Below are 22,269 nucleotides of genomic sequence, written 5' to 3' on the forward strand. Positions count from 1 at the left end.
CTCCCACAGCCTTGTAAAATAGGAACATGCTCTTATTACCTTCTCATAGATGGGGAACTAAGCTCCAGGCAAACTAGGCTGCAAACCTTGAAGGTATGTAACCTCTCAACTTTGATTGAGTTCAAGGAACATTAGGAGGCCTTTGTGGCTCTGGGCCTCAGTGACTTGGCCAAGGAAGTTGAGATACAGAAAGGAACTGCACCCACATCTTTTAAGTCCTAGCTTAGTATTCTGACTACAGGCCCGTTCTTTCCATCTAAGGCCAGATGTCTCAAGCAAGGCTTCTAGAGGTCTATTTATGTACCTAGATAAGCACTCTGATTTTCAAAATTGCTGAGCATTTAATACACCCATTTTCTGAGAGGTTTGTCTTTTAAGAATCAAAAATCTATAGTACATGGCATTTCATCAACAGTAGAATATTATGGGCAGAGATGGAGGGACAGACAAGGATATCAATGCTAGAATAAGGAAAGCAACAGCATTCCAGACTCTTCATCCCATATGGAGTTCACAAATATCTGCGAAGACGAAACTGCAGATCTTCATAACAAACGTGAAGAGTGTGATCTTGTATGGATGGGAACCTCATGTTCTAAAAAGTCTTCAAATCACAAGCTACAAGACATTCATAAACAGATGCCTAAGATACATTCTCAGCATCAAATGGCAAGACATTCAAATCAAGACAAGAAAGTGGAGATGGCTAGGCCACACACTCAGAAAACGATCATCCAGTATAGTCTGTCAAGGTCTCAAATAGAATCTGCAAGGAAAACGCAAAAGAGGAAGACCTCTGACAATGTGGAGAAGATCTACTGAGATTGAAGGACAACAACTAGGGTATTCTTGGAGTCAGCCAGAAGTTTTATCCTGAGACAGAGGAAGTGGAGGAGACTTGTAGATGACCTATGCTGTACCCAGTGTACAAGGGTTTAAGTCAAATAAGTCATATATTACTTTGTAAAATGAAGGGGATTCATAAGTTAAGTGCAATGCTATATGCTTAGACTGACTTCACTTACAGGGGCTATAAACCTAATACTAGTTCATGAAATATTTCAGAGCCACTATGAATTGTCTTATAAAAGTTTCCAGGGGTGGATATAATTAGAGGCCTAACTCCAGCATTAGTGCAACCTAAATGCTGAGACCTCGAGTGTTTGAAAGATAGTAAATTCCAAAAGTGGCTGCCACGGTGGTTAGCTCTGTTCTGTTTCACATCCAAAAAATGTTTGATAGACATAAATAACGTAGGAATGAAATGAAAAAGGACATTTTATGAGGGAAGCAGCAGCACAAAATGTTCTGTAATGCTACTTATTTACAGCTTAGCAGAGTTAGACATTGCAGGAGCAGCCTTAACTATTGCAGGTTCCGAACCATTGAATGCTTGATGCTTTAGTTTGAACAGGAAACACTGCACTTCATTTTTCTGGGTGTGTTTGGAATGAGAAGAAATAAAAAGAAAAGGGTAGAGTGGAAAAATCCAGGAAACAAACATAGCATGCTAACTAATATAGTCTGATTGTTTTCTTGTGCTCCCATTCTGTCTGTCAATCTGTTGTCTCATGGCTTATATTTAGACTGTAGGCAGGGACCATCTTATTGTTCTGTATTTGTACAATGTGCAGTCCAGTTGGGTCCTGATCTCTCACTGGGACTCACAACTGCTGCACTAATATAAATAGTAAATAATAAAAATATCAGGGTTGATTGGCCTGGAGAATTTTCAAGTATTAGCAACTTCCTCAGTAGAGTTTGTGCATTCCGTGTTGCCATGTGTATGCCAAGGGCTCCCTGGGCTGGTACTTATTCCTTCTGGAGCCTATAAACTCCCTACTGGTTCTAAAGCAAAAGCAATACTTAGCTCAGTTGTTCCCCTTGGCCTGAAAAGTTCACAAACTCTACTAGCTTTGTGAAATTCAAATATGAGATTGCCATCCCAAAATAAAGTAAGGAAATACAACCAAGACCCTGGTGCAAATTCCAGAGAGAATAGATCACCCTTGCATTCTTCTCTAAAGATCTGAAGGCCCCAGTTCTCTTTAGACTAATGGCGTATTGAAAGGTCAAGGCTCTCCTAACAAAATACACAGTCATCAGCACTCATAATCTAGACAGCAGTTCTACCCAAGCTGCTCTCGGCCTTCGTGATTGTATTGTATAGGGTTTTGTAGACCAAAATCAGCACCTACTGAACCCATGGTCTCTCTCTTGGCAGTCACTCGATAAAGAGTAGGATGTCTTCATGTCACCCTCCTATTTGTGAGTCTGCGGGTGGCTGTTCAGCCTGATTCTGGAGCCGCAGGTCTTATCACAGAAGGGGCAGATGTTGGTAGCTGTTGGAGGGGAACGGGGCAGTTTTTGCCACTCTTTTCTTCTTCTCCACCTCTCTTTGTCTGTACTGTGCAGGGGTTTCTCAAATTGCACAACCTCTGCATGGATTACAGCTCTCTACTGGGGATGGTCCTGGGCAAGGTTCTCCCAAGTGTCGACACTGATGCTGCACTTTTTGGTGTGTGCCTTCAGCACATCCTTAAGCTGCTTCCTCTGGCCCCCAATGCTCCTCTGTCCTTCCTTCAACTTGGAAATCAATCTGTTTGGGAGGTGCTAATCGGACACCCAAACCACATGACCAGTCCAACAAAATTGTTGGTGAATGATAATGGCGTCTAAGCCGGTCATGTAGGCTTTTGTTTAAAGGCCAGGGATCGATCCTCAAAAGTTGTTGGATTGATTCCCAGTTCTGACAGAGACATACGACTTGTTATTCCTACTCATAACAGTGATCCAGCTAGTCAAGTATGTTTTCTGAGAGCAGCCATGGTAGGATATTTTTATGATTTTTATGATCTTTTTCAAAGCAAACTACAAGGAACTCCATCTACCCAGAGTTGGTGCATCAAAAAATAGTATTTGTTTATCATTTTTACCGTGCAAATATATGTGATAAAAATACAAGGTAACCTGTGTACAGTTTGTATGCTGTGTTGTACTTTAAATCAATGTATTTGACCATTTATGTTAGTTTTCATAAAAATTAGGGCTGTCAATTAATCACAGTTAACTCTTGCAATTAACTCAAAATAATTAATCACAATTAATCACAGTTTTAATTGCGCTGTTAAAATAGAGTACCAACTGGAATTTATTAAATCTTTTGGAAATGTTCTACATTTTCTAGCCTGCATTAATCTCCCTCTGGATGACACCTGAGATCCCAGCACTATCAGGTGCCATTTGATGCTCTGACCACCAGAGGCCTGAGAGCTTGGGACACTAACAATGAGACAGTGCTGATAGCGTGTAGAGCTGGTCAACATCATGCTCAGATGACACGGCAGCTCATGGGGTCTGACTGGGGCTGGACAAGAGAATTTGCCAGACCGCAGGAGGTCAATATTGTCTAACGCATTACCAACACTCCCACTGCTTACTGGGCTCTCGGAAGACATTTAGGGGCAAATTACAGCTAAATAACAGCACAGAACACTGAGAGCCAGGACTGGTGGTTGTAAACAAACTTTATGGGACTGCGGGAAACTTGGTCACACCCGTGATAAGTGATCGTCCGGCTAACTGAAATCATGCCACGTTACGGATGTTGCTGGATGAGAGAGTGCTGGATTAGAGAGGTTCAACCTGTGCTTAAAAACTTGTACTCCTAACTTTGCGTCAATGCTGGTTATGAACTGTACATGCCTTGTGGAGTTCTAAGCAAGGCTGCGAATTTTCAATAATCCAAGCAGGCCCCCCTAGATGTACAACTGCCATCTGCTAAACCAGTGAGTAATGTGATGTTTGCTTTCCAAGATTAGTTTTAATAATTTTTTTAATGGACGGCTTTAATCAGCATTGGGGATCAGACCCAGTAATAATGCAACCCCAACTCTGTGGCCTGGTCAGACGGCATTGCTCAAAACTAGGCAGCTTCTCTCGAAGACCAGGGAAAGGCACGGAAGGGAAAAGTAACAGCTGGAGATAATTAATGTATCCACGAGTTCAGTTTGGCTGCCCGCACGCTGAAGCAAACACTTATGAGTTACAGACAGAGCCGAGCTGCTTCTGCAAAGGCCTCTGCAGAGTTATTTTTGGTCTGAGTCCCCGGCCACGCTGGCAGATGCTCTCCCAGCTGAATGACAATCGCTTCCATGTGTGCAAGCCGGAATGCAGCTGTTGAGCGGATTCCAGCACCATGATGTGCTTCCTTAAAAGGCCCGAGAAAGCTGAGCCTGCTGTGCAGGGAGTGAAAAGGGAGGAGAGTTGATGGCTTCTCAGACAGTCCCTTTCCAGAAAAGAACCACTTAGGTGGGTATACTCGGATCGCAAATAGCTAATCCTCACAAAACTCCCTCCAAGAAATCCCCATCTACCCCAGGTAGATGCAAGAGGACGAGGAGAGGAACCTCTTTTGGGTTGGGGGCCACAGACCCACAGAAAAATCAGCCAGGGCCCTCATAAATGCAGGAAGCAAAACAAAAGTAGAAATTAAAAAGCACCGTACTGACATGGCCCCTGAATGGGACAGCACATCCTGCCTGGGCTAGACAGGACCTGCGGGGTCCATCCAGCCCAGATTTGCTTGGCTCTGGCCTGTGAGGCTCAGAGTCGCGCCCCCCACACCCCACCGGCCACACGGTGGGCAGCAGACACTACTGCTCCAACCTCATTGGAATGGGGGGCCATGGGGTTGGAGCCCCAGCTCATGTTCCCCACAATAAGTGGGGGCTGTGCCCTGAGATTCATGGGCTGGACCCAGACAAGCCATAGGCTGGGTCTGACCCATGGGCCATAGGTTCCCTACCCCTGCAGTAGGAAATACTGTCTCATGTGCAAGATGGATCCCTGGTCAGTTTTCCCTCTCTGCTTCCAGTTAAAACCAGAGACCTGGGGAGGGGATTATTCAGACAGGCTGCAGTGCTCCAATCCTGATTTGCATTTACACTAAGACACTTTTAGAGCACTCCTCCAGGAATGCAAAGAGGGCAGAAAATGCTTCTACAGGCCTTATTACCCTGGAAAGAGGCCTCTGTGTAAATGAGAATCAAGCCACAATGCAATGGGGGCATTTAAAAACCCTCAAAACAACCCCTTTCCCACCAGCCCTTTTTACAATTTAGTGCTTGAAATGTGCCAGGAGGCCAGTCCAAATCAACCGCTGGATGGCTTGCCTTCCAAGGCAGACCATCTCCTGCTGATGGTGCAAGACCTGTCTTGTGCCCATCCTCCCACGCCTGCACCAGAGCAAGAACAGCTCTGTATCAACAGAGGAATACAATACAGGGAGGAGTGAAAAAAAATCCACTTTGAACATTCATCATGGAGTGTCAGAAGAACCTGTAGAGAACTGGGTGGTGATGCACCCTTTGGGTGGGAGAGCTGTCTGGGAAGAACAGGTGTTGAAATTGATGCACGTGCAGTATGGATTATATTTGATTGGAGAGGTAGGAACACATTGAGAGTCAGATGAAAAATGAATGTCATTTGGTGTCCTGAAGTTAAGAACTGTTGGCTCATTATTTAACAGCTTAGTAGAATTCATTAGAAGATTAGTGCTCTAGATATGGAGAACTTCCACACTAGGTAGGATAAAAATTATGCATAAGAGATCCAAAGTCTCTTTTGTTAAGCCAAACAGTCATGGTCTTGGATGGAGGAGAAATTCCCCCTTGCATTGTAGTCTGAATCATCACCCAAAATCCTGATAGTAGCCCAAAAATCATGGGTTTATGAAAATAAAAATGGAGAAAATGTTGATTTGTTTTTATTAAAGTATTCTCTGTAGTATTTCACAGCCTCCATCAGATTTGCTGCTCATAATAGACTCTCTGGTGTTAAATTCTGCAGCTCTGTGAACCTAGAGAAACCCCCTTTTCCTTGTAAAGAGAGCTGGGCACAACATGGCTTTCCCATCCCACAAGAATTTTTTGAGCTATTGAAAATTTTTCCCCTTCCAAATCAGGAGGAAATGTTAAAACAGTTTGACAATTTTTGTAAAGCAGAAATTCAAAGGCAAAAAGAGGAAATGTTATCAGATTAATTGAAGCATTTTCTTTTGAATTTATTTCAAAAGGTTTCAAATTAGACCTTTTTTTTTACATTTTTAGTTTAAAATTATGTTAAACAAACAAAAATTCATTTTGAATCAAAACCTAAACCTTTTCATTTAAAAAAGTCAAAAATGGACAGTTGAATGATTGCAATACATTTTTTTTTCCAAACCCTATCCTGTGAAAATTTTTGCTTCGCTCTCAAGGGCAGGGACTGTCTTATGTGCTTTCCTAGTGTGTAGCACAATGGGAACACATTTCACTCTGTAGATATTGTATCACCCTCTACTGAGATGTAATTGCTTTTAAGGCGAGAAGGAAATGCTATATTATCATGCAACATGTGGATAATAAACCATTTGTTGTACAGTAGGTGAACCATTATGGCTTTGTTACATGGCTGCTTTTATACAGGGCATAGTCTAAAGGCTTCTTCCATTAGATGTCTTTTTCTTGTGACTGTCCTGCTTCAGTTACCAAATTTCCTCCGGTCATGCACTATTCATCCAGGTGTTTATCTTTGCTTTCAGTCAAACTGGCAAGGTGGACTCTTCACAGGGAAATGTTTCCATACTGGGCTATAAACCACACACGGAACTAACCCAAGACTTCGCTCTCTACACAGTTTGTTGGAAAGATAATGAAAGCTGCTTCTGCTCACACAGCAATGCACAGACCGTATAAGTCAGGCAGTGCCCTCTGATGTCCATGTTTGATTTCAGAGCCAAAACAAACCTACTGAAAACTGACAAGCCAAATATCTTGGTAGTCTGTGGACGATGTGGAGTGTTTGAATGGAAAATGATATAATTCCTCTGTTAGTTACCGCTTCTCATGGTGCTTAAAAGAGAGACAGTGCTACAGAAAATAAATGCATGTGCTGGAAAGGTTATGTCAAAGGCATCTAGACCGTGCCAGACTGGATCGCTTGTATGGTCCAGCTAGGCCAGTATCCTGTCTCTGAGAACAGCCAGGAGCAGCTGCTTATGAAAAAGGTGTAAGAAACACTACAACACCTAATTATTGGATAACTTGTTGTATGGAGGTCTCATTCTAATTCCTACTAGTGAGTGTTGTCTTGAGCCCTAACATACAAAGGTTCATCTCCCAAGAAATTTTTCTTATAGTGAACTTTGACAATGCTTTTCTTGTAATGCATAAAATGTCTGATCTTTGCGGAAGCTTGCAAAGCTCTTGGCAATGATTTTTATGCTCTCAAGACAGCATGAAGAAATATTTGGTACCATATTCCAGCTCGCTTGCTCTCTTTGTGTGTTCTTTGATGGCCCCTTTCATCAGCCAAATTGGTTAAAAAAAGTTTTACTTTGACCAAAGAATTTTTTTCTGTTTTTCTTTTTAATTCAAACAAAATTGAGGGGAATACAGAATGAAATGTCTCTCCAAAGCAAAAAGTCAAAATGTTTCATTTTGGAAATGCCAAAATAAACTTTTTTACCATACTTTTTTTATTTTTTTGTTTTGGTTAGCCAAAACAACTTGCTGCCAGTTTAGTTTATGAATTGTTGTGGTTGACCCCAATCTGCATTGATGGTGTGGAATGGCTTTGTAAAAAAAAAAAAAATCCCTCTTTTCTGCTTCTGAGACTCAGTCCCAGGGCTGATGCACAAGACACCTCTTCTGCTACCTTTTCTTTCATCTTGTCGTATCTGCCAGTTTTCTCTTCACTGGAGTGTCTGAGGATCTCACAATAGCTCATAGAGCAGTGATCCCAGACTCTTTCCTTAGTGCAGACCCAGAGCCCCCTGATTGTTCAAGGACCCCCATCAAAGCCAATTCTAGCCACTATGTATATGTCATTAAATGAAAAAGGAAACTACGGCATAGATTTTCAGACAGCAATTAATCACATTAGTGAAAGCAAATTAATTTTAAAATAATCATGGATTGTACCTTTGCAATTTATTTAAAACTTATTTTCTATGATCATTTTTATTTAACTTTATTTTTTCACAGCCCCTCTGCAACACCCTCACTGACCCCTAGAGGTCTGAAGTAACCATGATCATATCCTATCCAGCTTGCACCTCAATGAGTAGGGATGCGCCACGGTCCATGTGGAGCCCATTGGCTGTCGTGGCTGAGCCCAGTGCTCACTCATGATCCCAATCCAATGTTTTATCTGCTTGAGCATCCATCCTGCCTCCACTTTGCTTCTTGCAGGCACAGCTCACGTAGCATGCACTGGGGTACCACCAGTACGGCACATTTGGACACAAGGATGATGCAGATAGGCTGACCTCTAAGGATCACTCATGCTCTGAGGAGCTGGAAAGCTCGTCCACCCTCCGTGTCACTTGTTTTAAGCCCCAGCTTTAAACTTTTTTTTATTCCAATTTGCTTCACCACACTAAGGCAGAGCTATTTCCAACAAACTTCAGAGCAACCCGTTTGCAAGACTGCACGCTGCTGCTGGTTATCATTCTGTTCATGGTACAGGTTGTACCTCTTTAGTCCAGCCCCCTCGGGACCTAACTGGTGCTGGACAAGAGAATTTACTGGACCACTAGAGGTCAATGCTATCTAGCAATATTACCGACATGTCCACCACTTACTGGGCTCTCAGTGTCCTGTGCTGTTGTTTAGATGTAATTTACCCCTAAATGTCTTCTGAGGCTTGGTCTACACTAGGAAGTTAAGTTGATTGCAGATACCCAATTCTAGCTACAGCAGTTGCGTAGCTGGAATTGACGTATCTGCAATCAACTTACCTGGCAGTCCTTGCTAAGAATGGTCAATGGAAAAAAAGTCTACCATCAACTTCCCTTACTACTCATGATAGTACTGCTGACCCTGATAGATCAATTTCATGCATCTCTGCCAGGTTCATGAAATCAAACCTCGGAAGATTGACCCTGTCTGGGTCGATCTTCCGGGTAATGTAGATGTAGCTTGAAAGCCAGGAATGGTGTCTGTAAACTAACTTTATGCGACCATGGGAAACTTGGCCACACTCATGATCAGTGGCTGTCCAGAGAAATAAAACCATGCTGGATTATGGATGTTGCTGGATGAGAAAGTTCCAGATGAGAGAGGTTCAACCTGTATAACACAATGCTTTGGTAACACTGCTGTGCTAATGATAGACCATTCTCTTTCCCAAAGGTGATTTTTAAAAAGTCCCCATAAAAGATGTTTACTGGCTAATGTGTGTGCTCCGTATTAGATTGAGTCACACCAATGACTCAAATCCAAGATGGAAAATTAGCTCTATTGTTTTCTCTTAGAAAGTCCCAAAAAAATCAGCAAAGCCCTTTTCTCTACTCCCATATTATCCCGTGATTTCACTTGACCGCTCCAATGGATAATTTCCATCCTCTGAAGGAAATTTTTTCCCCACTTGGCTCTAAGCCATTCGTTTTCTAACCTGTTTTTTCCAATAAGTAAAACATTTTTGATTTGATAGAAAATTATAAATCCAAGAACTCACACAAAGACCAGATCCTGGATCCTAAACAGATATGAAATCTTCTTGCAGCCCACAAATAAAAAGCTAGCCGGAGACAGCAGTCTTGGCTTCATGACCATTCCAAGAAAATAATCCAAGGCTGTGTCTACACTACCTCTCTACTTCAAAGGAGGATGGTAAGTAGGGGGTTGGGAGTTTATTAATGAAGTGCTGCGGTGCATATGCAGCATTTCATTAAGCAATCCCCCCCCACCCCCGGCGCGGCAACTCTGAAGCTTCAAACTTCAAAGTGCTGGCTCGCATGTAGCTGCAGCTAACCCACTGAGGAGTAAAGGGACTTTGAAGTACCTCAGGCACTTTGAAGTACTGGCAGGTTAGCCACAGCTACACGCGAGCCGGCACTTCAAAATTTAACACTTCAGAGTTGGCGCGGGAGGGAAATTTGCATATGCACCACAGCACTTAATTAATAATCTCCCAACACTCCACTTACCATCCTCCCTCCAAAGTAGGGAGGTAGTGTAAACAAGCCCCACAGGATCCATATTCGCTTCCAGGTAGCAACGTCACAGATGCAGTGTTAATAGGGCTTAGAAGAAGAGAAGTTGTGGGGATCAAAAGTAACTTGGACATGATTTGAGCATCATTTTTCACCTTTGTTTCATGCAGGGTTCAGCAACCCAAGTAGCAAGAAGAGCCAGTTTTTTCCAATTCAGTAAAAAAGTCAATAATTCAAGAGCCACATTGCATGTGACTATGAAACTGTCCTTAATAAACAACAACAAACCAGACTTTTTGTAACCCCTATTTTAAGAACAGTGCACACCCATGATTTGTAATGTGATAGACATTTACTGCAGGAGGTTCACAAACTTTTTACATATTCTATTTCCTCACACTTTATGAGTGTGTTTGTACCACTGTCTTCCTGACTTTCACTCCAGAGCCTCCTGTCTCTCTGGAGGGCACAAGGGGGAGTTATCCAACATTTCGAGATCACATATCATTTGCTATTTAGAAATGAGTTGTTCGTTGTTGGGCTTTTAGGTGTTCACTGCTTACCAAAAATAATCAGAAGGAGTTATTTTTACTTTGCAATTATAGCATCAAGAGCCGCAAAGAAGTCCTTAAAGAGTCGCAGGCAGCTCCAGAGCCAGACCCCTGGTTTAGTGCTCTGAATACATACTGGCCTTTTCCCCCATGGAAGCAAATGCTAGTTCTGATCCTAGTGAGATTTGCTGGGTCTCTTTTCCTGGATTAACCTACAAGGCTTTTGGGATCCTTTCAAAGAAATGGATGTCCTTTGACCCAGTATGACTCAAGATGATAATAATTTGCCTAATATGACATCACTCATCAGCTTGCTGCTCTAAATTGGGATTCTCTGATCAAGTAATTGAAGATGGCGCAGTCTACTTTCAAAGCAGTCCGTTTCAAGGGTTGTCTTGCATAAATCTGGGAACAATGATACAACAGCACAGAAAATATCCAAAAAGTCCAAAATGCCAGTGCCAGATCTCTCCTTTCTGGCTGACTTTTTCCTGACTGGATAAAGAGGAAACACCACAAACACCCCAGATGGATCCAACTCCTGAAAAAGGAGGTGCTGGACAGACAAGTCAGTGTGGAGGGAGTAGTTTTACTCCCCAGTGCCCAATGTGGGCAGGGTTGCTGTCACATCACGTCCCCACCTCTGTTAGGTGTAGCAGGCCACCAGCAGCCTGATGGCTATGGGAAACGCTGGTGACCCCTTGACAGGAGAAATCTCCCATCAACTTTCCTAACTTGTCACTCCTGGTGACCGTAACAAGGGGGTGGAAGGCACAGGAACCCGATGACAGGAAGAGTAAGCGGGAGACCAAAAGAGCGTGGGGTGGCTAGAGCCACACAGAATGCAACATCCACCATCCTGGATCCGATACTAGTGCCAGACTCGGGCCTTGGCTGCTGTTTGAGCTCAGATAAGAACTGAAACCCTGACAGGTCACTTTGACATCATTCGGCCTGGCAAGCAAATTTCTCTGGGGAGAGGGGAAACCTTCTGCTGGAAGGTTTCCTCTCAGTTAATAAAATGCCTCCTTGATTCTGGTTTGACTGTGTGTGGAGAGCGGTGTATGATTGGGCTTCACGTCAATACGGCATTGACTGACAGACCCTTCCCCCACCTGTAGCATAACTGTCGGGTACACCTGTGGTCCCTGCCCTGTTTGAGGCACATTGGGGTGCTCCCTAACAGTATCCCAGGTATGCAAATCACACCAAAGTGGGCTGGCAGGCTCTTCCCCACCCTGGTTCCATCCTCTGGAGCTAGCCTCTCTGGAGCAGCAAGCACCCGACAGGTCCCAAAGGGAAGACTCTTACCCTGCAGGAAGGGGTTTTGGTGGTTCTGTACCCATCCTGCCACTGTCAGGCGAATGATGATGTACAAAATGTGTAAGGGCAGAGCTGTGTGAAAAGTTGGATCTACATATCTGGAGGCTGCTTGCTGAAAACAAGGTCACTGTTCATAGCCTGCCTGCAATGGTATGTGCCAGCCACGTTTGTTACCACCATGGAGACTTCTTCCTTGGGGAGTTCAGACGCTGGCTTCAGTTGGTGTAGCCTCAAACCGTTCTACCAAACTACCCAATAATTCAGAGTTTTATGGGTTTTACAAAGCAGCATGGTCAAACAATTATGTCATTGGACAGCAGGTCAGCAGAGCAGGGTTCTTCTCCCAGGACTCTCCCTGACTTATTTGGTGAGCTTGTCACATGTCCCTTGTTCCTCAGTTTTCTTATCTGTAAAATGGGGATAATGACACCAATTTCCTTTGCCAAGTGCTTTGGCATATGTGGGTGAAAATTGCTACAGAAGGTCTAAGTATATTTATTTGGTCTCTAAAATCCACTTTCAGCTCCTTGTTTCTTTATTTTGGTCAATGTTGAATCTCTGATCCTGCAAAGACCTATACAGGAGGTGAGACTGGATAATATGGTTGTTCCTTCTGGTCTCCAGCTCTGATTTTATGTGCTAGTGCTGTTCACATGAGTGTTTCCACTGACATCGAAAACCATCCCAGATTGTAAAAGATGGCACAAAACCATGAGGCTCTCAAAACCTTCAGTAGACTTTATTTAAAAGTTCTTTTGTATAGATTTCCTAAAAACAAAAACCACAATACAAACATAATCCCCTGCCCTGCAAACAAACAAAAAAAAAAAAAAAGATAAAACACACAACATTAGAGGAATGCCAAAAACATTCTACACCATGATTTAAAAATTCGTTAACTGAGGCGTTGGTCCCTGCAGTGCATCTGTATTCAGAAATCTTGCTTTTTTTCTTGACTGGTTTGAGTGATCGCATATGTCACAAATCCGTAAAAAGAGAATCAGGTGGAAGTTTAATCCAGCAAGAGAAAAAAACAGAATGAAAAAATGAACTGCCCATTTATCAGAATTAACTACTCCTTTTACACATAGGCTTTCCATCTAAAGTTATGCTTAGTTATGAAAATGATACAAGCAAGTACATAACAGTTGCAGTGAAATAATTTTGTCCCTTATTTTCTAGATTTTACATTGCCGTAAACAGGCATAACGCCAGAATCTGAAGGAAATGGTAGTTCATAGACATGTTCAAGCAAAAGAATCGGTAGTGGATAACTATGACATAATGTTGAAGGTATATGCTATAACCCGGACACATGGAGTACTCAGTCCACAAACAGTTTAGCACCATATTGATAGGTCATGCAGCAAAACGCTCTCTTCAAGGTTTGCTTGGAACTGAAAGCATGAAATAGTGCAGTGCAAGGTAGTCTATTCCCTTTGCTTCTAAAGGGGTAAGTTGGCAATGGCTGACTCCCGGTTCTCTTAGAGGTATGTGTTGATATTTTGTTGACTTTAGGTGCCGATTGTCGTGACCACTGCAGGGTTAATGTGAGCTGAAATTTGAATGGAGAGAAAAACACAACGTTATCGTGTGGCTGGGAGACCCTGCATGTACAATGCCAGACCAGCAATGGTTAAACACTGACAGTCAAATCTTCTGCCTTGTGTTCCTGATATCTTCCAGGGTTAGATTTAGCAGGTCTAGTATGGACCCATTAAATCCAACGCTGAGGGAATCCCCATTGACCTTGGTACTTTTTGCAGTCATGAGGAATATGAGAAGTTGATAGATTTCTCCTGTCAACCTCCCACTGAGGGGATGGCAGAGAAATTCAGCCTAAGGTGCATCAACTCCAAATACTTTATGGTCATAGCTGGAGGTGTGTATTTTAGATTGACTTTCTCCTCTAGTGTGACCAGCTCTGGGTCAGGAGCAATGTTCCCTCTAATTATCCATTCCCTGGGTAGAATAATTTTTGTTATGTGCACCAAGACGTGTGGATGTACACCACCAGTACAAACACACACTGCCGGCTGTGGGCATTCTGCCAATCAGCTGGGCAGCACCTGAATTTCTCCTGGGCAACTACCCAAGTGCTCAGCTTACAGGGAATGCTGCCGGGGTGCAGATGTGCTGACTTTCTCAAGGGGCATTTGCAAGTAGCACAACACAGCCCTGGACATGTTGACCTCAGAGTCTTCGCCCACATGGCCACTTACACAAGGGTTGATGGATTACTGGATTTGGGACTGTCTTAATTATCTCTGGTCACGCCCCAAAGAACTGCACTTGTGGAATACGTCAAGAGCTATGGCTTTGACTGGCACCTCTTCTATCTACACACATGCCCTAAATTAAAGAGCTAAGCTACAGCACATAATCTAGGGGGCTTTCTGTACTGCACCCTCTCCGCTGTCCTCCCATGCCCACAGATCTCGGACCAAGGGCCTTCTTGGAAGAGAGGCTTCAAGGAGGATAATTCAGTGCACCTGTGCCTTCATCCACAGCATGCTGAAGTCAAGGGAAAGACTCCCGTTGATGTGGATAGAGAAAAGGGTGGGAATTTTTATCTGAACTGCTTTGCAGTCATCACTGGGACAGTCCAGGTGACACAGGTTTGGACCATTCTGTAATCAGAAACCAATGTTTTGGTATCAGGTTGGAAGCGGCAACATCCTGACGCCAGAGCGATTATAGACCAGACCCACGACTGCTGTAACTCAGAGCTGCTCTGTTGACATCAAAGGAGTTACTCCAGTTTGCACCAGCTGATGAGCTGGCTCCAGGACTTTAAATTATGATCAATGGCTTATAGTTCCACTGCATCTGTCTGGACATTGTCCCCTACTGGAGAGGTGTCGGGTGGAAGGGACTCAACTTACCCGGAATGCAAACTGTTTCACATTCTTTCTGCGTGTTAAATCTGTTTTCATTTCCAGCGCAGCCACCATACCAGAATCTAGCACAGCTCATCGTCTGTGAGTCATAGTACCATTTGAGCACAAAACTCCTGCAGGTTCCTTTGTCCTTTTGCAACCTGCAGATATCTGTGACTACAAAAATAGAGAGAGAGACAGAAAGTCTTAACAATGACGTGTAAACACCACCACTGCACTTCCAGGGTTTCACAGATGCAATTTGACATAGATACATCCTCTCAGACGGTGCATGCGTAGGAGACAGAGACAGATGGATCATTGGGTAAATGGTGGCATGCAGGGTTAAAAGAGAGAACCTAGAAATTACCAGCTGATCAGACTACTGGTTCATCATTCCAGAGTCCTACCAGTAGCACCTGCTGCTTCAGATAAAGGCAGAGCCACCTTGCCACCCTGGCAGTGCATCGAGCCAACTGGGCAATGCTTCCCGTGAGGGACGAAATTTCTTCCTGGCCCCTGCAAGGGATGGCTTAAAGTTCTGAAGCACAAGGTATTGGCCAGATTCTGGTCAGCCCCTTGGTGGAAGGGCTTCCCGTTCCCTCTTTTACTTGGGCTAGCTGGAATCTTTATGAGATCATGGTCCCAGCTTCTTACAAGTATCTTGAAGAAGGCTAAGCACCTGGCAGGAGCCGAGGAGAAGGCAGGGCCGTCTCCGTCCTCCCGCCCATGCCAGCCTGTGGAATGTGCCAGCTGTAGACAGGGTAGCGGGCTGCACTAGCTTCAGTGTGTGCAGCCCAGCAGGGCCAAGGGGACTGGCTGCACACACTGTGCTTCCCACTCTTACGTGCCTAGTGGAGAAGGGAGCCGAGCATTGATCACAAACACGCCTGCCAAAGCCCCCCAGCCAAACGTGGCTCTAGTTCTTTTTTAAACTCCAGGCCTAGCAGAAGTCAGCCCTGCACAGGCTGCTCTGCACAGCAAGTGCTGCTCAGGTGTGGGAGTGGAAACCATCTCATTTCTCTGTCTGCTACTAGGAATAAACTCCTGTCCAGCAATGGAGAGTGGTGCTGCATCATAGCCAGCAAGTGAAAGCCAAAAGGCCATGTGGCCTCTGCAAGCTGACCTCCCTCATCTCCTCCCAGAGGACGGCACTTTCTCTCCTACTGAGGAGTCCACACTGACATTTTCTCCCTCCAGTATTCCTGGCCCCATGCTGCTATGGCTGGAGACGGTGGGGCCTCACCGAGAATGTCCCTAGTGATCCCACTAGCCAGAGATGGGTGGGATGGGGGTGGGGATGTTTCAAGGCATTCATCAGTATGAGCTGCGTCTGTGTTTGCCTGGCTGTGGTGTGTGGGTGTGGGTGTGGGTGTGTCTGTGTGATATGTCTCTATTAGATCTATGTGGGTGTGATAAGAGAGCTCTGGAAACATTTAAGTCACCTTAAATATTGCCACAGAGGTTCCCCTCCTCACAGTGATGGAGGGATATGTAATAAACCACTGGCAGCTGGGATTCTGCCCCACCTCGCCAAGGTCACCACCTTCCCGTGTCAGCCTGCTGTTGCGGGCTGCAGATTTCTCTTTCCCGAGCAGACGTGGGGAAATGCTTTGGTGCAAAGGGCTGACAGCAGTCTGCGGAGATCACCACCTGCATTACCCCATTTCTGCCCTAAATCACCATGTTCTTCTGCATACGAAATCTGTGCTGGACATGCCATGTGAGCCAAGGGACTTTGGGAGCACAGGTGGACTGTGTCCCACTTCAACAGTGTCAGCTGAATATAATGGATTGTCCTTGTTATCATATGAATTGCCTATACCCTTAAGTCAGCCCAGTTCTCAGAAACTGCTTAGACCTAAAGATCTGCATACGGCATGTCAGACGCAGGTGGCTTTTCCTCACGGAGCTGTTTTTGGAGCTGTGCAGTCTGTACATGCACGGGTATCTGGATTGTTTTTTAAGTGACAAAATTACTTGCAACATGAGCCATAGTTGGCTCCTATGACCTGCAGGAGGTGTAAATGCATGCAGCCAGTGTAATTCAGCCCCATCATTTACCCCCGCTCAGAGGGGCTGCTCCACAGGACAACAACAGGCCAAAATGATTTTGTGCTTATCATTTTTTTACCGAAAAACACAGCTTTGGGTTGACCAAAATAATTCACGGACTCCAGTAGACTGTGGCAAGCAAATAAAAATGTTGGCAGTGCCAGGAGGATTGGTTTGGGGTGGGTCTAACCAAAAATGTTTTGGCTTTCCGTTTTGGAATTTCACACAATTTTTTTCTGAAAAAAATATAAACCCAAGTTTTACAACACTAAACCCTTGAAAAGGATCCAAGCAGTCCCTCTGGCCCAAAGGCCTTTGCTCTGACTTGTTTCACTGGGGAACAAATGGAAAACTGTTCGTTTTGGGTTGCCCTGAACTTTTAGCATTTTCCAGCTCTGCAATGCAACCCAAAAATCACGTATTCACCCTGTTCTCCCTGGGACCACATGGGATGTTTGCAAACCTTCATTTTACATCCTGGCTGCTGCACAATCCCCAGCTGTGAAAAGATGCTGCAGGCCTAAGGGAGGCTTGTATTCAACTATCCCCTGGGAATGACCATGGGGTCCAGCTCCTGGGGGTGGGACATGGGGCTCTGGGCTTCTGTCCCGCTGCAAGCCCTGGTTCCACACGTCCCATTGGCTAGTTCCTGGTGAATAGAGGTGGGTGGGGGGTGCCTGTGGGAGAAGGCAGTGCACACAACCGCCTCCTCCCCCAGTAGGTGCCTGACCTGTTAATCACTTCTGGGGCACAGCATGGTGTCAGGGGAGGCAGGGAGCCTGCCTTAGCCTTGGTGACCAGGAGCTGCCAGAGGTAAGCCCAGGCCGCTGCCCCAGCCCTTGTTCTCCCTGAACCCCTCGCCCCTCCTGCACCCCAATCATCTGCCCCAGCCTGCAGCCCTCTCCTGCACTCTGAATCCCTTGGCCACACCCCCAGTCCTGGAGCCCCCCCCCCCCCCCCCCGTACCCCAAACTCCTTACCTCCAGCTTTCTCACAACCCCACCCCCCGACTTCCTACCCCAACCTGGAGCCCCCCTGCACTCTGAACCCCTCATTTCAGGCCCCTCCCCAGAGCCTGCACCCCAGTTGGAGCTCTCACCTCCTCCCCTGCCCCTTCCCTTCCCCAGTCCGGTGAAAGCGAATAAGTCCAGGGGACAGTGAGCCATTAGGGAAGAGGTGGGATTAAAGCGTTCACTGGGTGTGATTAGAAAGTTGACAGCCCTAAGGTGACATAGGGTGCAGGAGCTGTGGCTGGGTTGATGCTATGCCCTGATCACCTTGGCCTGCCACAGCAGCCACTTGGAAGCCAATATCAGGGACACAAGTTAGAGCAGTCCTGAACGTGACCATTTCTGGGGTCTAGTTGGACTCTGGATCAAAGGGCAAAGTTTTAAACTCAGCAAACCTTCTCTGGCACCCCCCGGGGGTTCTGTGCCAAGCACAGATCTGCAGGACCCACACATCTTCCGCAATATTCCCAGCGGCTCGTTCCTTATTTTCATACTGACATCTTTCCCAGACTGCCACTTGATTAATAATCACATACAGCACACACGCGCGCACACACACAAGCCACAAAGTAAAACCAATTAGTTGGGGAGGAGGGAAATGCTGACACACTAATTGTTGCAATATTCTCCCTCTTGCTTGGGAACATGCTTCTTCAATAACAAGTTCCTGGTGTATTCATGTAATTCATAAGCTGCAATGGGGAAAGGACACTAAAGCTTACAAGGACTTTCAGGGCTGGCCGTGTGTGCATTCAGTTTTGCAAGACAGTCACAGAATGTGAAAACGAAAATAACTACTTCTTAATTGCTTGGTTTTGCATCAAGTCAAGAGTACATTTTTTAAAAGTTTAAAAGCCTTTTCCTTGCTTTCCGTATGAAATTTAGCCTGGGTTTTTGTAGAGTACAGTTCAATATATAAACAGGAGTTTCAAAGCTGACTAGCAATTTGCTGTAACACAGCACAAAACCCTTTAAAAACAGGCCCTCAGAAATTGTTGCAAGCTGGACATAAAAAACTTGAGCTATTCAACAACTAGTCATTTTCAGCCGTCTCAGCCTACATGCATTCCAGCTACGACATTTCCTGCAGCCGTCACCCTGACTATAAAATTTAGGTAATGTTAACAAAGCACAGGAAGTCCAAACGTCTCATTGAACTTCAGGGGACTACCTGACCAAGTAAGGACTAGTCATGGGAATAAATGGTTGTGGGATCAGAACTGTTTCCTTTAACGCACTGAGGGCAAAGATCTTTTTTCTCATTTTTTATAGTTTCCTCTGAGAAGACTATAAACAGCCAGACTGGGCCAGACCAAAGGTCCATCTAGCCGAGCGTCCAGTTACTTTTAAATTATAGGAGAGTCTCCACACCAGTGTTTAGCTTTTCCAGCTCCCCTGCAAGCTGCCAAGTCCCTCTCATAGTTGCATGTGCAAGCATCCACTGGATCTTAATTTTAAAGGTGAAGGTACTCACCCCAGAAGTGCTTGCTTATTCGCCTCACCAGGGAACATGGACCATGTGATTTATCTAACCCACACAACACTCTGAAAATCTATACATTTTGGGGGATTAAAAAAAATTCTTTGGGTTGCTCATGAACCGATCATAGCAGATATTCAATATTCCCTGCCCAAGCCACGTCAAACTAACTTATGCAAAGAAATGCTGCTCGTAGCTGTCCCAGGAGCATAAAAACCTCAAATCAATTGGCTAAATTATTCACCATGACTGCTTCATGTTACTCTGGCCGTGTCTACACAAGCCCCAAACTTCGAAATGGCCATTACATATATACAATACATATTCAGTGCCTCATTAGCATGCGGGTGGCCGCAGCACTTCGAAATTGACGCGCCTCACTGCCACGCAGCTTGTCCCGATGGGGCTCCTTTTTGAAAGGACCCCACCTACTTTGAATTCCCCTTATTCCCATCTGCTCATAGGAATAAGGGGACTTCGAAGTAGGCGGGGTACTTTCGAAAAGGAGCCCCGTTGGGACGAGCCGTGCAGCGGCGAGGCGCATCAATTTTGAAGTGCCGTGGCTGCCCGCATGCTAATGAAGCGCTGAATATTTCAGCGCTTCATTAGTAAACTTCAAAATGGCCATTTGCATGGCCATTGTGAAGTTTGGGGCTAGTGTAGACACGGCCTCTGTGTTTCAATTTTTACTCAGAATAATATTCCTGTGGCTTGTGTGTGTGTGTGCGTGTGTGCTGTATGTGCTTCTGTACAGATAGTAAAACAGCATCTCTTCAGTTTTCCTGTTAAGGTAAATTGACTTTGATGGTTATGCAATGGGACCTCTGATTAAAGTTGTAATTTCTTAACAGTCTAGTCCTTTTCATGTACCTCTAGGAGTGTTTTTAAACCTCCTTCCCTGATTAGCTTTTTTAGCATTTGGATTTCAGCACTGATCACACCAGTGCATAGCTGTTTTCTCCCTTGATTTCTTTGACAGTTAGCTAGAGTTCCTTCTCACTGACTGGTCCAATTTCCACACAGCACTGTATTTTTGTTCTGATCCATGACATCATCTAGTCCCATGCTGGGGTCTGGCTTGTGCAGTAATTTGCTGAGGTGGTGACTCTGTCTTCCTTTTGCTCTCTCTTTCAGTACTCGCGAAATCTTTTAATTTCTTTCATGCATTGTCACAGCTTCACCTCCAGCCACTGAATTATACCGGAGGTTCTTGGGAGACACTAACTCAACTGAAACTCCCACCGTCGTTTAAGGAAACACCAGAGAATTAGGTGTCCTATTTTGGACCTTCATTCACTAAAGCTTCTCTGTTCAGGAAAGCACTAGAGCCTGTGATTGAAGCTAAAGCCTTTGTGCTTGAGCAGAGGGTGTGGTTCTGTGCTGTTGTCCCACACTTCAGCTTTGTTGCCTATGCACTTAATTTCCTTTCCTGTTGCAGCTTTTGTCTTCTATGGGACAGTAACACATTCTCTGATGGTTTTTCCCTTTGTTGTTTTCCACTTTCTGGGACTAATTAGTTTCTTATTTACACAAGTCTCCATGTGCTTCCCATGCCTTTCCTTCCTTTTGTCTGTTTCCTAGCTGGTTCTTAATGTTCATTCTGCATTCTTTCCCAATGTTCCTAACCATAGCTAATTACTTTGGGTGGTATTTTTGAGATCAGTTACTTTACTGGGAAACTGTGCCACCTGGTTGTTGGTCTGGGGGATTGAGACCTATGGGACTTTTGGCTAATCTGACGATGTAATTTTGGGCAAGTAATTTACCCTCTTTCTAAAACAGAGCTAACACCTTTCGTTGATATTCCTGGAAAAAGCGTATGTAAGTAACATAAGCTCAGTTCAGAACCTTTTTCAAACATTTCCATTCACCAGTCTCACATACCCAACTGTTTTCAGGGCCTCCTGCTCTGGCTAAGCATTGTTTTTTGTTTTCTCGCTTCAGTGGGACTCAAAGCTCCACTGTGCAGTTTGCTAAGCACTCGCCAGACACATGGAGTGATCTCAACATCCATTGTCATCATTGAGTTCTGCTTGAATAAAGAGGGTGTCTTCACACTCACTCGAATTTCCTGTGTGTTCCCTGCATTCTTTCTATTTGCTTTTTGGTTTTTCAGTCTTTACTGTGCACTTGGATCATGTTTTGAAGGATTCCTCCACAACCCTCGGGGCTAGGAAGCTGCTTTTTAACAGGAAATATGAAAGCCAAGATTCCCATGTACTCATAGAACTGTAGGAGCTGTGGTATTAAGACAAGCACCAAACAACATGAGACTTACACTACACTCATGAGAGGTGGTAGCTAGACATAGTCAAGAATTTGCCAGCAGAAAGATTTGCTGGTGATTTGCAGCTTTGAAATATGCGTCTACAAACTTCATCCTGAGGGGGGATGATTTTTTTTCCCCAAAACTCAAAATCTGTGCTGTGCCGAAAGGGGGCGCTATTTACCTCTGGCAGGAGGTTCTCTGAGATGTGCAGTCCCTATTTCACGCCGACAGACTGTCGTGTGAAGAAGAATCCCAGAGCGCTCCGTAGGCAGTTCTCATGTGGCCTCTAGCAATCGGACTAGATGACCTCTCAAGGTCCCTTGGAGCCCTACGTTGCCGTGGTTCTCTGGCATTAACTTTCTTCCTGGGTTTGTCTCCCCTCTCATAATGGGTGATGCGTGAACCCTCAGCCCTACCCCTGCCGCACAAAGCTCCCAGATGGCCGAGGCAAACCCCCCCCTTCCCAAGGGGACAGTGCATAGCCCCAGATGTCCTCCCAAGGCCATGGGCTTGGGGGGGTGAGGAGGGCCGGCAGCATCCAGCCCTGGGTAGAGTACAGGGGAGTGGGAGAAGAAGTGGTGTGTGACACCAGCCATCCTTGGAGCATGGGGAGGCCAGCTTGTCCCCAGAACACAGGTGCTGCATGTCCCCAGCCTCCCTAGCTCCCAGAGGGCTGACAGCTAAGCTCCAGCCTCCAGACAGCCTGAGGAGACCTGGGAGCGG

The 22,269-nt window shown here is 45.1% G+C and overlaps 1 protein-coding gene across 5 annotated transcripts in view; it reads right to left on the minus strand.

The window, feature by feature from the left end:
- Positions 1–12,576: 12,576 nt before the first annotated feature.
- The window catches only part of COL6A3 (collagen type VI alpha 3 chain), a 113,670-nt gene continuing 103,977 nt past the window's right edge, over positions 12,577–22,269 (minus strand). For all 5 annotated transcript variants that reach the window (XM_075001909.1, XM_075001908.1, XM_075001907.1 and 2 more), the window contains 2 exons: positions 14,739–14,909; positions 12,577–13,408 (listed from right to left, as the gene is read on the minus strand). In XM_075001909.1, coding sequence (XP_074858010.1) covers positions 13,368–13,408; positions 14,739–14,909 — 212 coding nt within the window. In that variant the 3' untranslated portion in view covers positions 12,577–13,367. The remainder of the gene's footprint in view (positions 13,409–14,738; positions 14,910–22,269) is intronic.

The sequence above is a fragment of the Carettochelys insculpta genome, chromosome 8 (assembly GCF_033958435.1).
Source record: "Carettochelys insculpta isolate YL-2023 chromosome 8, ASM3395843v1, whole genome shotgun sequence".
NCBI lineage: Eukaryota > Metazoa > Chordata > Testudines > Carettochelyidae > Carettochelys > Carettochelys insculpta.